This window comes from Cheilinus undulatus, linkage group 10, assembly GCF_018320785.1.
Source record: "Cheilinus undulatus linkage group 10, ASM1832078v1, whole genome shotgun sequence".
Classification (NCBI taxonomy): Eukaryota; Metazoa; Chordata; class Actinopteri; order Labriformes; family Labridae; genus Cheilinus; species Cheilinus undulatus.
The window spans coordinates 27,966,583-27,979,381 of record NC_054874.1 but is presented as its reverse complement, the minus strand read 5'-3'; the positions used below and the strand labels follow the sequence as shown (position 1 = coordinate 27,979,381).

General features: G+C 38.4%; 1 protein-coding gene across 3 annotated transcripts in view; it reads left to right on the top strand.

The window, feature by feature from the left end:
• The window catches only part of LOC121516555 (amyloid-beta A4 precursor protein-binding family B member 2-like), a 78,027-nt gene that overhangs the window by 61,639 nt on the left and 3,589 nt on the right, over positions 1-12,799 (top strand). For all 3 annotated transcript variants that reach the window (XM_041797902.1, XM_041797903.1, XM_041797901.1), the window contains 4 exons: positions 5,110-5,185; positions 11,728-11,808; positions 11,921-12,036; positions 12,143-12,325. In XM_041797902.1, the coding sequence (XP_041653836.1) occupies positions 5,110-5,185; positions 11,728-11,808; positions 11,921-12,036; positions 12,143-12,325 (456 nt within the window). The remainder of the gene's footprint in view (positions 1-5,109; positions 5,186-11,727; positions 11,809-11,920; positions 12,037-12,142; positions 12,326-12,799) is intronic.

Here is a 12,799-nt window from a genome sequence, read left to right as displayed (position 1 = left end):
CAGAGATCTCCTTATCCTTTAGCCAGATGGTGCAGCTATAGTCTATTCACAGTGGAGGATGTATGCATCGGCCAACAGAAGTCATTGTCTTCTGATGCTAATGTTTAGATTAAATACCAGAAACTTCATAATGTTTTCTTGAAGTTTTAATTTCTATTAAGTTGTATTTGTCTCTAGGTTTTTCTATTGTAATAGTCATTTTTTCTGTCTTCCAAACTGCATCAGAATCTTTGTTTTGTAAATGAACCATTTTTCTGTGCATGTTCTTTCCTCTCCTGTAAGGTTCTGTGCTTGGTGCTGAGCACAGAATTCTTCATAAGCTGTAAAAACTCTCTTTAAAACAGTAGACAGTTTTTGGCGTGCCAGTGGTTGAGTGGTTAAGGCACACGCCATGTACGCAGGTGACCCGGGTTCAAATCCAGCCCATGGCACTATTTCCTGCTTGTCTCTCCCCACTATCTCCCCTGTTTCCAACTCTTTCCACTGTCCTATCAAAATAAAGGCAAAAAGGCCAAAAATAAATCTTAAAAAAAAAAAAAAACAGTAGACAGTTACAAGTTTTTCACATAAAAGGATAATGTTAAAACATGCTGTTGCGGCATAAAAATTCATAGGGTTATTTAATTAAGGATTGTAGGGCTGAGCAAACTGAAAAAATTGGAAAATATATTGTGAAATTGAAATTAAACTTTTATGTCTAAAGTTGAAAGATAAAACTGAAATGTCAAAATAGTCTACGCTCTGACTTCTTTTAGTTTTCTATATATTTTATGGAGATGACAATTTCAGGGCATGAAATGTACAACAAACAACAGTCTCCAACTCCCACACATCTCCACATGCCCTGCTCTTGGAAGACTGTGAGATTCAAGTTCAATGCAAGAGGACATAAAAGAAGAAAAAACAAAAAAGACGCAACAAAGCTAGAAGAAAGCAACCAACAGATAAAACAACCAAAAGTGAATAAATGAATAAAGGAAACAATGTAATGGATGCAATGTGGAAGCCCTTTTCCTTTGCTCTGTTTTCCAGAGGCAATGAGTAATTTTTTGTTTTTTTTGGACTTAAAAAAAATATGGACAGCCAGTATGATGTATGATAAGTTAGGAGATTAAATCATTCAGCCTATAGGTTATTATTATCAAGTGAGATGTCAAGCTTCCCCTTTAACTCAGGACACTCATCAAAAACAACTCTCACTTATTTTGTCCTACACCTGTCACTAATGCTGAAATATTAGACCAGTGGTACTCAACCTCGCCCGACTCAGGAGCCACATAGATGAAAAAAATACTTTTTTCAAGAGCCACAGTGACACCCTTTGTCACACCCTGCCTCTTTTCACAGCTTTGTTTTTTTGTTTCTGCTCTTTTATCAGATGGTTCAGCAATTCACAATAGAGGCTAGAATAAAGTTACCTGCGTTTTGACATGTTTATTTCTTGATAGTCCTTTAACAAATCAGGTGATCTGTGTGTTTGGAGGCTTGTTTGTGTTGATGCATTACAAAAAATCAGACAGTATGAGTGCACAACAGCATCAGCAGCAATCAGCTGCAAAAATAACTGCTAATGGCTTGACAAGCTTCAGTTTTAACAGAATACATCACAGCTCATTTAGTATACTTACTGGAAAGAAGCACCAGCGAACGTCTCTCTTTCTCCCTCTTTGTTGCTCCCCCTGGCTCTCTCATACGTAGCCTTCATGCAGGGGCAAAAATACATTGTCAAAAGAAGCTCTTTTAGACCTAAAAGAGACACAGATTGTCACAAAAGAGGCACATGTGGCTCTAGAGCCAGGGGTTGAGTACACCTGTATTAGACTAGACTCTTAATATTTGACAAACATCCCTAAAAGCATAAACATTTGCACATTTTACAAACACTTCTAAAGGAAGTCATGGGGTAGTTACTAGGGGTGTGACGAGACGCTTATCTCACGAGCAGAGATTTGGGTCCACAAGACACAAGACGAGACTTTATTTCATTGTAAGTCTTTATCTGAGCTGTACCATTACATGGAAACCTCTGTGTAACCAAACATACTGTGATTTTTAAGTGATTTGATGAGATAGGAGGGTTAAGATCTATGGGTTGTTTTGTTGCGTTGGAGTGACTCTGTCACTCCTCTAGAAGGTTTAGGTAGTCAGTCCCTTGCTTAATTCCTGTGGCTTACTGTTTCCCACAGCAACATGACTGATCTGCATTCAAGGCACTGGATTTATATGAACGTTATTTATAAATGGGGGCATGCTGGTCTGCATTCTTCCTAGTTTGATGTATTGTAATGCCTCATTTCCAGTGGACTGTGGAAGAATTTGGTCCATAAATCTGTTTCTTTATGGTCCTAAAAGAGACAGAACTTTACAGATGAATAGATTTTTCTCACTAATGGAACAACAGATGGAACAGCTAGATTAACTTTTGAATAAAAGTGTATTTAAACAGCAAAGCATTATAGCCTTTGAGTTTGTGTTTAGCTGACTTTTTTGTATCTATTTAGGCTTTCAAAGTAGAATGGTCAAGGATATCTTGATCCTCTCCAAATAGCGTTTTGCTATACAGCAGAACAAAAATACATAAATGTGATGTAAAATAAATGATTGCATACATATTCACCCCCCTTAAAGTAACTAACCTAATTTGACTGAGGTCCAGCCAGTTGGTGCTAGTATGTCACAATTAGTGTAATGGGGATCATCTAAGGGGAGTGGATGTGTCTTAAGTGATTGTACTATAAAGACACCTGTGTCTGGAATGTCCAGCCACTAGTTAAAAAGTATTCCTGGCTACCATTACACCATGAAGACAAAAGAACACAAGCAACTCAGAGAAAAGGTTATTGAAAAGTGAAGTCAGGGGATTGAAACAAAAAAGAGTTCAGTTAAATACATTATCAAGAAATGAAAAGAATTAGGCATGCGTAAATCAGGCTGTCCTCACAAACTGAGAGACCGTGCAAGAAGGGGACTTGTGAAAGAGGCCACCAAGACACCTATGACTACTCTGAAGGAATTACAAGCTTCAGCAGCTGAGATGGGAGAGACTCTGCATACAACAACTGTTGCCCGGGTCCTTCACTGAGAAAGCCACTGTTGAAGAAAACACATTAAATGTTGTCTAGAGTGCACCTAAAGGCCTAAAGTGCACCATCCCCACTGTGAAGCACAGCAGTGGCAGCATTATGCTGTTGGGATGCTTCTCAGCAGCTGGCCTCGGAAGGCTTGTAAAAGTAGAGGGTTAAATGAATGTGGCAATATATTGGAAAATCCTGGAGGGCAATCTTATTCAGTCTGCAAGAGAACTATGGCTTGGAAGAAGATTTATGTCCCAGCAAGACAATGACCTGAAGCATACAGCAAAAGCTACACAGAAATGGTTTAAAGACAACAAGGTGAATGTTCTGGAGCTGCAGAGTCAAAGCCCAGACCTCATTCCTGTGGAAATTTGAGGCTGGACTTGAAAGGAGCACGCCCGATTGAGTCCTTTCCACTCAGACTCAGTGCTGAGATTGCAGCCAAAGGTGCATCTATTAAATACTGACTTGAAGGGGGTGAATGTTTATGAAGTAATTTATTTTACATTACATATTTTTATGTAATTCACACTGCTTTGCTTTATGCTTTCATTTTGACATTAAAGAGGATATTTGTAAAAGAAAAAAGTTAAAAAGCCAAATTATATCAACTGTGATGGATTTATGAAATCAATAAGGGTAAAACATCCAAGTAGGTGAATACTTTTTATAGGCACTGTATATGAACTCCCAAATACTTCAGGGGCAGCCAGCCTGATTTTTGAAGACATTGTCAGAAGTGCACTCAGCTAATCATGCAAAAGGAAAGTTAATCCATGAACATAAGTCTGGAAAATGAATGCTTTCTTTGGAGTTGAGAACTATAATTTATGTTTTCACTGCAAAGCCACTGTATACTTGTATAAAATCACTGTCATTTATAAAACCTGAGGACGCCTATGGCCACACAGCCTTTTGTACCATACACAAAGAGAAGCATAAGTGACCTTGTGAAGGATGAATCTACCTGGAGCTACAGATCTTTTCCCCCAGAGGAACAGTGACCCATTTAGATTTTTTTTTCTGTTAATTTCATATCTCCAGCTCCTAACTGAAGGGAGAGTTTTGCATCTATATCCGCTGTAGTAGCATGTGTAAATGTGTGGCCATGACTCCTTACACTACCTTTGTTGGATGGTTGCTTTTTTTTTTTTTTTTTACTGCAGCAGAGAAACTTGGTGACCCGAGTCTTGCAGCTGTGCATGGTGCTGAGCGGGCTTCCTCTGTGTGTGTGTGTGTGTGTGTGTGTCTGTGAGTGTGTGCATATGTCACATGTTCCCTTGTGAGCAGAGATGCAGACTCACCTCAGACTTTGATTAATGAGACCTACAATTAATCAAGTATCTGTAGCTGGAAGAGTGCAGCAGCTCAGTGCAGAGGCCAGCAGACTCTTTAAAGTGCATGTTCACTGCAGCTAAGTAAAGAATTAAAAAACTGTAAAATTCAATGGTATCATTTTAAAGAGAGCACTGTAAAGGACTGGCTGTATCTCTTATTTTCCTTATTGTCAGAAATTGTGTGAAAAGTGACAAGAAATTGATCCTGACAAGTATTACCAATGTAGCCAAAGCCTGATAAAGCTTATCCTCAGTGACACAAAGCTCCACATTTATCCAGAGAATATAAAAAACTGCTCTGCTGCTCTAAATACACAAAAACAACTCCTCTGCTGAAAATAGTCCCATAAAGTAATGTTTAAGCACCCAGCTTCTTAAATAAAATGATTATTTTGAAAATGGAAGCTTGTATTCCTGACCCCGTTTTAAAGATTTACATCCTAATTACAAAGAAAATAGGTCAGAGTGCATGAGGACAAGGGAGTAGGAATGTATAGAGGGACAGGCAGTGTTGGTTTTAGTGTTGCAATGCCTGAAAACAATCTTGTTTAATCTTTGCTTATATTGCTTGTTGCTGTGGCACCAATCTTTCCTGACAACTTACATTCTGATATCCATTTTTCCTGTTTCTTCCTCCACCCTTTCCCCCTGTATTTTCTTCTCTCCTTTCTCCATTTTTTCCCTTTCTTCTTGTGTAGATTATGGCTGAAAGGAAAAGTGCCAAGGCTGCAGCTGGCAGCTCCTCCCAGACCGGCTCAGATGTACCCCTACAAGGTATACACATCCGCACTTTTCTTTGATTCTTCTTCTTTGTTGTTTCCTCGTGAGAGAAGTGGATTTGTCAGCAGTGTCCCGTCTTCCCTGCTGTGCTTCCTTGTCTCACATTACAGCTTTTCTCATCTGAAACCATGTTTATGTTTTTCACAAATGACCTTATCGCCTCAGGAGTGACTGAACATTTGTTAATAGAGGAGATAGCAGTGTTTGGTTCACTGGCACTCCTGATAACGCTGACTCCAGAACAACTTCCCGCTCCACAGTCTGCAAGCTTTATCCTCCCAGCGCTAATTCTATTCACCGTTTCCTATTTCGTTAAATCCCAGTGCTTGTTCCTCTCAGTCCCATGTAATTATGTGGAGAAAGAAAAAAAATTGCAAGCACAATTCATCCTCCACTGTAACTTCAGCTGGTGTGTATCTGCTGAGCGAGTGGGGATAGCAGCTCCGACATCAGAATATAAAAGAACTGTATTGGCTCTTACTTACGGAGGCAGCCAACCTCATTAAAACCCAATTAGTGTTTCTTTGAGGCAAGGCAGGGTGCTTCACAGCACCCTTCCCAACCCCAGGATCAAAGAATCTATCTGTGAAACATCCTTCACATCTTTAAAGCTATAACAGGCTTGAGCTGGTCATGTTTTTAATGAAAAAATATCAATGAGAGGTGTGAAGTTTGCCATGGATAAACCAGCTCATAAAAAGTCTAAAAAAGAGTTATTCTAATTTGGATTAGATCTCTTTAGAGTAGATGAGGCTACACAATCCTGTGTTGGGACACAGATTATCACAAAATGATTTGAGATGAGTGCCAATACCCAGATAATGGCCCTGCTGTGCTCATTGGATCTGGCCTGTCTGAGCCCTGCTTTAAATATTTTGTTAATGAGTGAACCCCAATGCACGGTCATAATTCACCCAACCATAGTTTTCAGTGCTTTAACAGCCAGTACTAAATGTGAGAGATATTAGGGATGTTTTAATGGAGCTCATTGATGAGATGGGTCTAGGCAAAAGCAATTACGCCTGATTGATTCCCCTCATTGAGCCCCCCCCCAATCACATGGAGATGAGCTTGTGATGAATTGTTAATCTTTGGAAATCAGTAATTAAAGTATGGATTGTGCAAAATGGGCAATACACTCAAAAAGGACTATTTTATATAGGCTGGTTTATCTTTATTTAAAGTTAACATAAAACTTATTTTGGCCGTTTTACTTTGGTTTAACTTGCAGACATTTTCCTGGATCATGTAACATCACCCTCTCTGTCTTGCTAGCTGCCAATATCAATGACATTGCAGCAACTCAAGCTAGGAATCAATAATAAATAACATCATGAAATTCACTGACCAATGTTTTATTGAGTGTGTTTTCACTAAATTATTAAATTAAAAAAAATATGGATTACTTTGATTTGAAGATAAGATATTGAAGCATATTTGTGCCACTCATTTATTTGTGCATACATGCTATGGTCTGTCATCATCATTAGGAAAAAACAAGCGTTACTCCTTCATAAGTCTATAACTCTTTATTAAAACAGCCTTTAGATCTCAGTTAAAATGCCCACAAATATGAACTGTATTCATCTTGGCTGCACTCTTCCGAGTAGTCAGACAGTACTGCCTGCTCACCAAAGCTCTGCACAGCATATTTGAAGGTATATAAACTTAGCACAAAAAGTAAGAAAGTTTGGTAGATTCTTTCTTTTTGTAACAATGTTTCTTGACAATAAATCTTATTATTGGAAAGCCTGTTTATTTCCCTTTTAAATGGTGCCACATTTGTAAGGAACATGCATTTGTGGGATGAGCAGCAGAGCTGAGTATGTGGATTGTGCCCCTGGAAAAAATTGCCACATCTTCTATGCCAATGCCAAACAGTTTATTCTACCATTGACTCTTGTTTGATGTTGTGTGGTGGATTGGATGATTAAAGTCTGGAGAAACAAGACATATTGGCAATTTTACAATTAATTAATTTAACAAACAGAAGCCTCAGTTGCATGTGGAAGAATCATATACAGCATACAACCCTGGTACCTACTCCTCATGACGGGCCCCAGCCTGGCCACCCACTGCTGTGGGATGGCATCCCATTCTTCAACCAGCTTTTGTCACAAGTCAGCCAATTTGGTTGAATAAATTGGCAAATTGCCAATATCCACCAAACAACACCCAACAAGAGTCATTGGCAGAAAAAGCTGTTTGACACTGGCAAAGATTTGGCAAGTTTTTCCCGGGGCACAACCCACATACTCAGATCTGCTGCTCATCCCAAAAATGCATGTTCCTTACACATGTAGCTCCATTTAAAAGGGTAATAAACAGGCTTCCCAACAGTATAAGATTTATTGCCAAGAAGTATTGTTACAACAGAGTAACAAACTACCAAACATAATTTTTCCAACCTTTTTGTGCTAAGTTGATATTGCTTGCTTTGGTACCTCACCACTGTCACAATGCACTGTGAGATAAAATGAGCTCTCCGCCTAGGTAATGGTGATACTTGCTCAGAACTTGTGAAGTACTACAAAATGGCTTGTACCATTGTCAAGTCTTGATGTGTTGTGAGAATTTGTACAACCATAAATTACTACTACAACAACAACTAAAGGCACTTTAATGTGTTAAAGAGGCTATATTGCATAGATAAAAGTGTGGTATTCTTTAGGATTTTGGCTTGAGCTAGGTGTGCTTTGAGATTTTGGCTTGATTCTAGGTGTGTAATAGGCAAACAAGTTTGAAAACCATTGCCCTATGTAACGCACTGCATAGTGTGTGATTTCAGACATAGCCCATGAGTCCACAAACTGCAATGATTTTACTTCTTCGAGAATTGTTAAATAATACTGTAGATAAAAAGGGATCAGATTAAAAGTTATCAAACCAATGGGCCAGGAATTAGCTTAACTGTTGAAAATATGGTGGAAAAGAGTTGAATTCTTCCCCTGCTAAACCAGTAAGTTGGCTTGACTTGGCATGTGTGACACTGATGATGCTTTGTTAAGTTCTATATGATAATGTCTCATGATTGCTAATGGGAAACTAAACTGTGCTTCTTAAGAATATTGGTTATAGTTTAATTAAAAAAAGAAAGTAAATGAATTGAAAGAGCTGTTTAAAAGAAGCTAAGACGAGAATGAACTGAAATAATTGATTAAAAGTGCAAACAGATGTAAAGAGCGTCAGACTGTCAGGTAGTTTGCTCTACAGGTGAGGAGTGGAGAAACTAAAAGCTGCTTCACCCTGCTTGGTTCAGGTTCTGGTTACAGTTAGTAGACTGTACCAGAGAACCTGACAGTCTGGAAGCCTTTTAGGGGACTGAAGAATAAGATATTCTAGGTATTTTAAGGTATTTTGAGCCAAGTCAGTTTAGTGCTTTATGAACCATGGGTAAGATTTTAAAATCTACCCTTTGACTCACAGGAAGCCAGTGTAGAGATCTGAGGACTGGTGTTATGTGCTCTTCTCTCTTGGTGTTGCTCAGGACTTTTGGCTGTAGCTTTGTGGGTGAGCTGCAACTGCCTGATGTTTTTTTTTTTCTTATTTTTTTTTCTGGCAGACCTGTAAAAGCACTGTTTCAATATCCCAGCCAGCTAAAAATAAAGCATGAACAAGTTTTTCTGTCTTCTTTGGACAGAAATCCTCATATTCTTATTGTATCTTTAATATGGTAATAGATTTATTAATGGACAAAAACTAGGACTAAAAATGTTAGTTGACTACTTTTTTTTTTTTCTAGTATATTTTTGTGAGAGACTAGACCAAGACTAGCTAAAAATAAATATTTGCAGATAAGAACTCTGACAAAAGGTAAGCTGAGTTTTCATCAAGGAGATTATTTTGTTAGTACTGGATTCCTGGGCATTTAAAATTCATGATATTTATCTACCTCTGCATTCAAGGTACATTATATGGACAAAAGTATTTGGCCACACCTGTTAACTATTGAACAGGTGTTCAATCAGACTCTATGCCCCAGGTGTATGAAATCAAGCACCTAGGCATCTCCATGCAGTCTCCATTTACAAACATTTGTGATAAAAATGGGTCCTTCTGAAGAGCTCAGTGACTTCAAGCATGGTACTGTGATAGATGCCACCCTCAATAAGACAGATATTCAACAGTCAACTGTAGGTGATATTATTAGAAAATGGAAGCATTTGGGAACAACAGCAACTCAGCCATGAGGTGGAAAACCACATAAGGTCACAGAGTGAGGTCAACAGCTGCCAAAGCACATGGTGCATAAAAGTCACCGATGTTCTGCTAATTCCATAGCTGAAGAGCTCTGAACTTCCACTTAACGTAAGCATAAAACTGTGTGGCAGGAGCTTCATGAATGGGTTTCCATGGTTGAGCAGCTGCATGCACACCTCACATCACCAAGATTAATGCCAACCGTCAAATGAAGTAGTGGACTGTGGAGCAGTGGAAACGTGTTCTGTGGAGTGAAAACTCACACTTCTCTGTTTGGCAGTCAGATGGGCGAGTCTGGGTTTGGCAGATGTCTGGAGAACCTGCGTGACTGCTTTGTGCCATCTGTGAAGTATGGTGGAGGAGGGATAATGGTAAAGGGCTTTTTTAAGGGTTTTCATCTGGGCCCCTTATAGTGAAAGGCAATCTTAATGCTTCAGCATTACAAGGCAGTTTGGACAATGCTATACTTCCAACTTTGTGGCAACAGTTTGTGGAAGGCCCCTTTCTGTTTCAACATGACTGTGTCTGAGTGCACAACAAAGTAAGGACTCTAAAAACATGTTTTAATGAGTTTGGTGTGGAAGAATTTGACTGGCCCACACAGAGCCCTGACCTAAACACCATCGAGCACCTTTGACATGAACTGGAACGGAGATTGCGAGCCAGGCTTTCTTGTCCAACATCAGTGCCTGACCTCATAAATGCTCTACAGCATGAATGGGCACAGACTTTAACAGAAACTCTCCAAACTTATGTGGAAAGCCTTGCAAGAAGAGTGGAGGGTGTTATAGCAGCAAAAGTGGGGCCAACTCCATATGAAAGTACATGTACAGTGCTGTGAAAAAGTATTTGCCCCCTTTTTTGCATATTTATCACACTTAAATTTGAATGACTATAAATTTTTTTAAGGAAGGGGGTTCCAAACCTATCTGGCCCTATGTGAAGTAATCATTCAAACACTGCATTTTGTATTTACTTGGCTTGTCTTTGTGAAATATAAAAATTGGTTTGATGATCTGAAACATTAGAGTAAAATATATGTGGTTGATTACTGTTGTCCACTTTTGTTAACAAGTTTATTTTGAATTTAGTTTAAATATTTATACTACATCAATATGAAAGTTTCGCATTTACATTTTTAGAATTTGGCTAATCAAATGAATTCAAATAAAATAAATACCTTGACTTGAAGTAAAGACTTAAGTGTTTTGAGTTCTTGTCAACTTAAACTAGACTCAAAGGTTAAACATGACTAGAATGTGACTAAAACTAAAAGACATTTTAATCTTAAGACTAGAAGTAAATGTTAAATAGCTGGCAAAATTAACAGTGCATTGAGTCACTGACTTTAACGTCTGTTCTTTTGGGCCAAAGACAAGTATTTCAGCTTTTTTACTGTAAGAAATTTTTGTCTTTCCATTCTTGATTCCTTCGATACATCTATTGAGTATAAGGGACTGGAGTCATATTTACATGTAAAGTCATGTGTCATCTGCATAAGTATGGCAAGAGATATGATGTGATTTCATGGCATGTCATGTCATGATATGTTATGAAGCAATGGTCATACATCTGCTTGATTGACTGTAGTTTTGTGAATATTTTTACAGTCTTTTTATGTTAAAATTACACATTTAAATCATGATTAAAATTTCAAAGTTATTCTATAAAGTGACATAATTATTCAGTTGTCATTGGGGCATTAATATGTGTAATTTGTAATACACCTTTGTATTACACCTACAATACACCATCTCTGCTTTAATGTTCAGCAGTTTAAGTTGCGTTTCAGGGCTTTCAGTGTTTGAATAAAGAGCAGTGAAATGAATTTTGGGGCACACTCAAACCACCAATTTAAAATTAATAAATAACACCCAACTTTAAGCCATGGAGGGGTGAATTTGTAATATTTTGTCTTGACACTCTAGTTAAATGATCTTAAACTGTGAAGTCACACAAGTTAATCATCTGATCTGCTAAAAGCAAGCTCCTGAGGTTGAACGTTGTGAACTTCTTTGCTGATTGAAATGCAGGTGATATAACACTTTGAACATCATTCACTGCAGGAAAAAGAACATCTGGTTTGTCTTCCAGAAAACTCTGAAACCCTGCATCCTGGTGTGTGAAAATATTTTTCATGCCCTAATCATGTCAACAACATCTTAAAATATTAAAATATGCACCAGTGTTTGTTTATTTCTCTACTTTAAGCCAATTATCATGTGTGGACTTCTCTTTGGGAATTTTGTGTTAGATGTTGTGTGATCAAATCCCCCGCAAGAAAACTGTGTGTCTGTGTGTGTGTTGTAATGTGTGTTTGTGTTTTCTTCCTGCAGAGTTTCCCATGCCAAAGACTGAGTTGGTGCAGAAGTTTCATGTTCTGTATCTGGGTATGACATCTGTTTCTCGCCCCATAGGTAAACCCGGTCTTTATGAAATTCATGCAAACATCTGAACACATACTGCAGCTTGTTATGAATACTTTCTGAATTGTCTCATAATAAAAACACATTTTTGTTTGGGCCACAGGGATGGACATCATAAACGGGGCCATAGACAACCTGGTGTCCTCCACAGGCAAAGAGGACTGGACTCCTGTCATACTGAGTATAGCTGACACAACTCTGGCTGTCATCAAAGAAAAGGCATGCCACTTTTTGTGTCTGTCATAAAAGATGTACTTGATCAGAGTGGAAGATTTAATAGAACTGAGTTTGGTACATCTGATCCTCTTCTTTGCTTTCTGTGCAGGAAGAGGAAGAGGAGGTGTTGGTGGAGTGTCGTGTGAGATTCTTGTCCTTCATGGGCGTGGGACGGGATGTGCACACATTTGCCTTCATCATGGACACCGGGAACCAGCATTTCCAGTGTCATATCTTCTGGTGCGACCCCAACGCAGGCAGTGTGTCGGAGGCTGTGCAGGCAGCATGTGTGGTGAGTTCGACATACACTTTTAGGGATAAAATAAATATTCTAATCCTCAGTCAAAATTTCACAAGTTGTGAATTTATCAGACAATTCTGATGTCAGAAGTCACAAACATTTGTTTTGCCGCCCAGAGGTGTTAATACTGCTCAAATCACTACAGTTAATAAGAAACTATTAGCTTAGCTGTAGTATAAAGAAAAAAAATCAAGAAAAAATCAAGACAAATTGTTGCCTCACTGACAATCAAACTCAAGAACAGGATGGACTTCTGATATCAGATTTATCAAGAACAATGGCAGTGGAGAAACTAATTTTATTCATCATTTTATCAGTTTCAAGGTTTAGAGCTGCTAGTAATACCAGGGCAGGATGTTTTTAAAATTAATTCAAAGTCTTTTTGATGAAATTTCAATGGCTGACAGTCTTCAATTGTTTGGTTAATTGGTTAATGTTAGATTCATAGAGAGGAAGAGCTTAAGT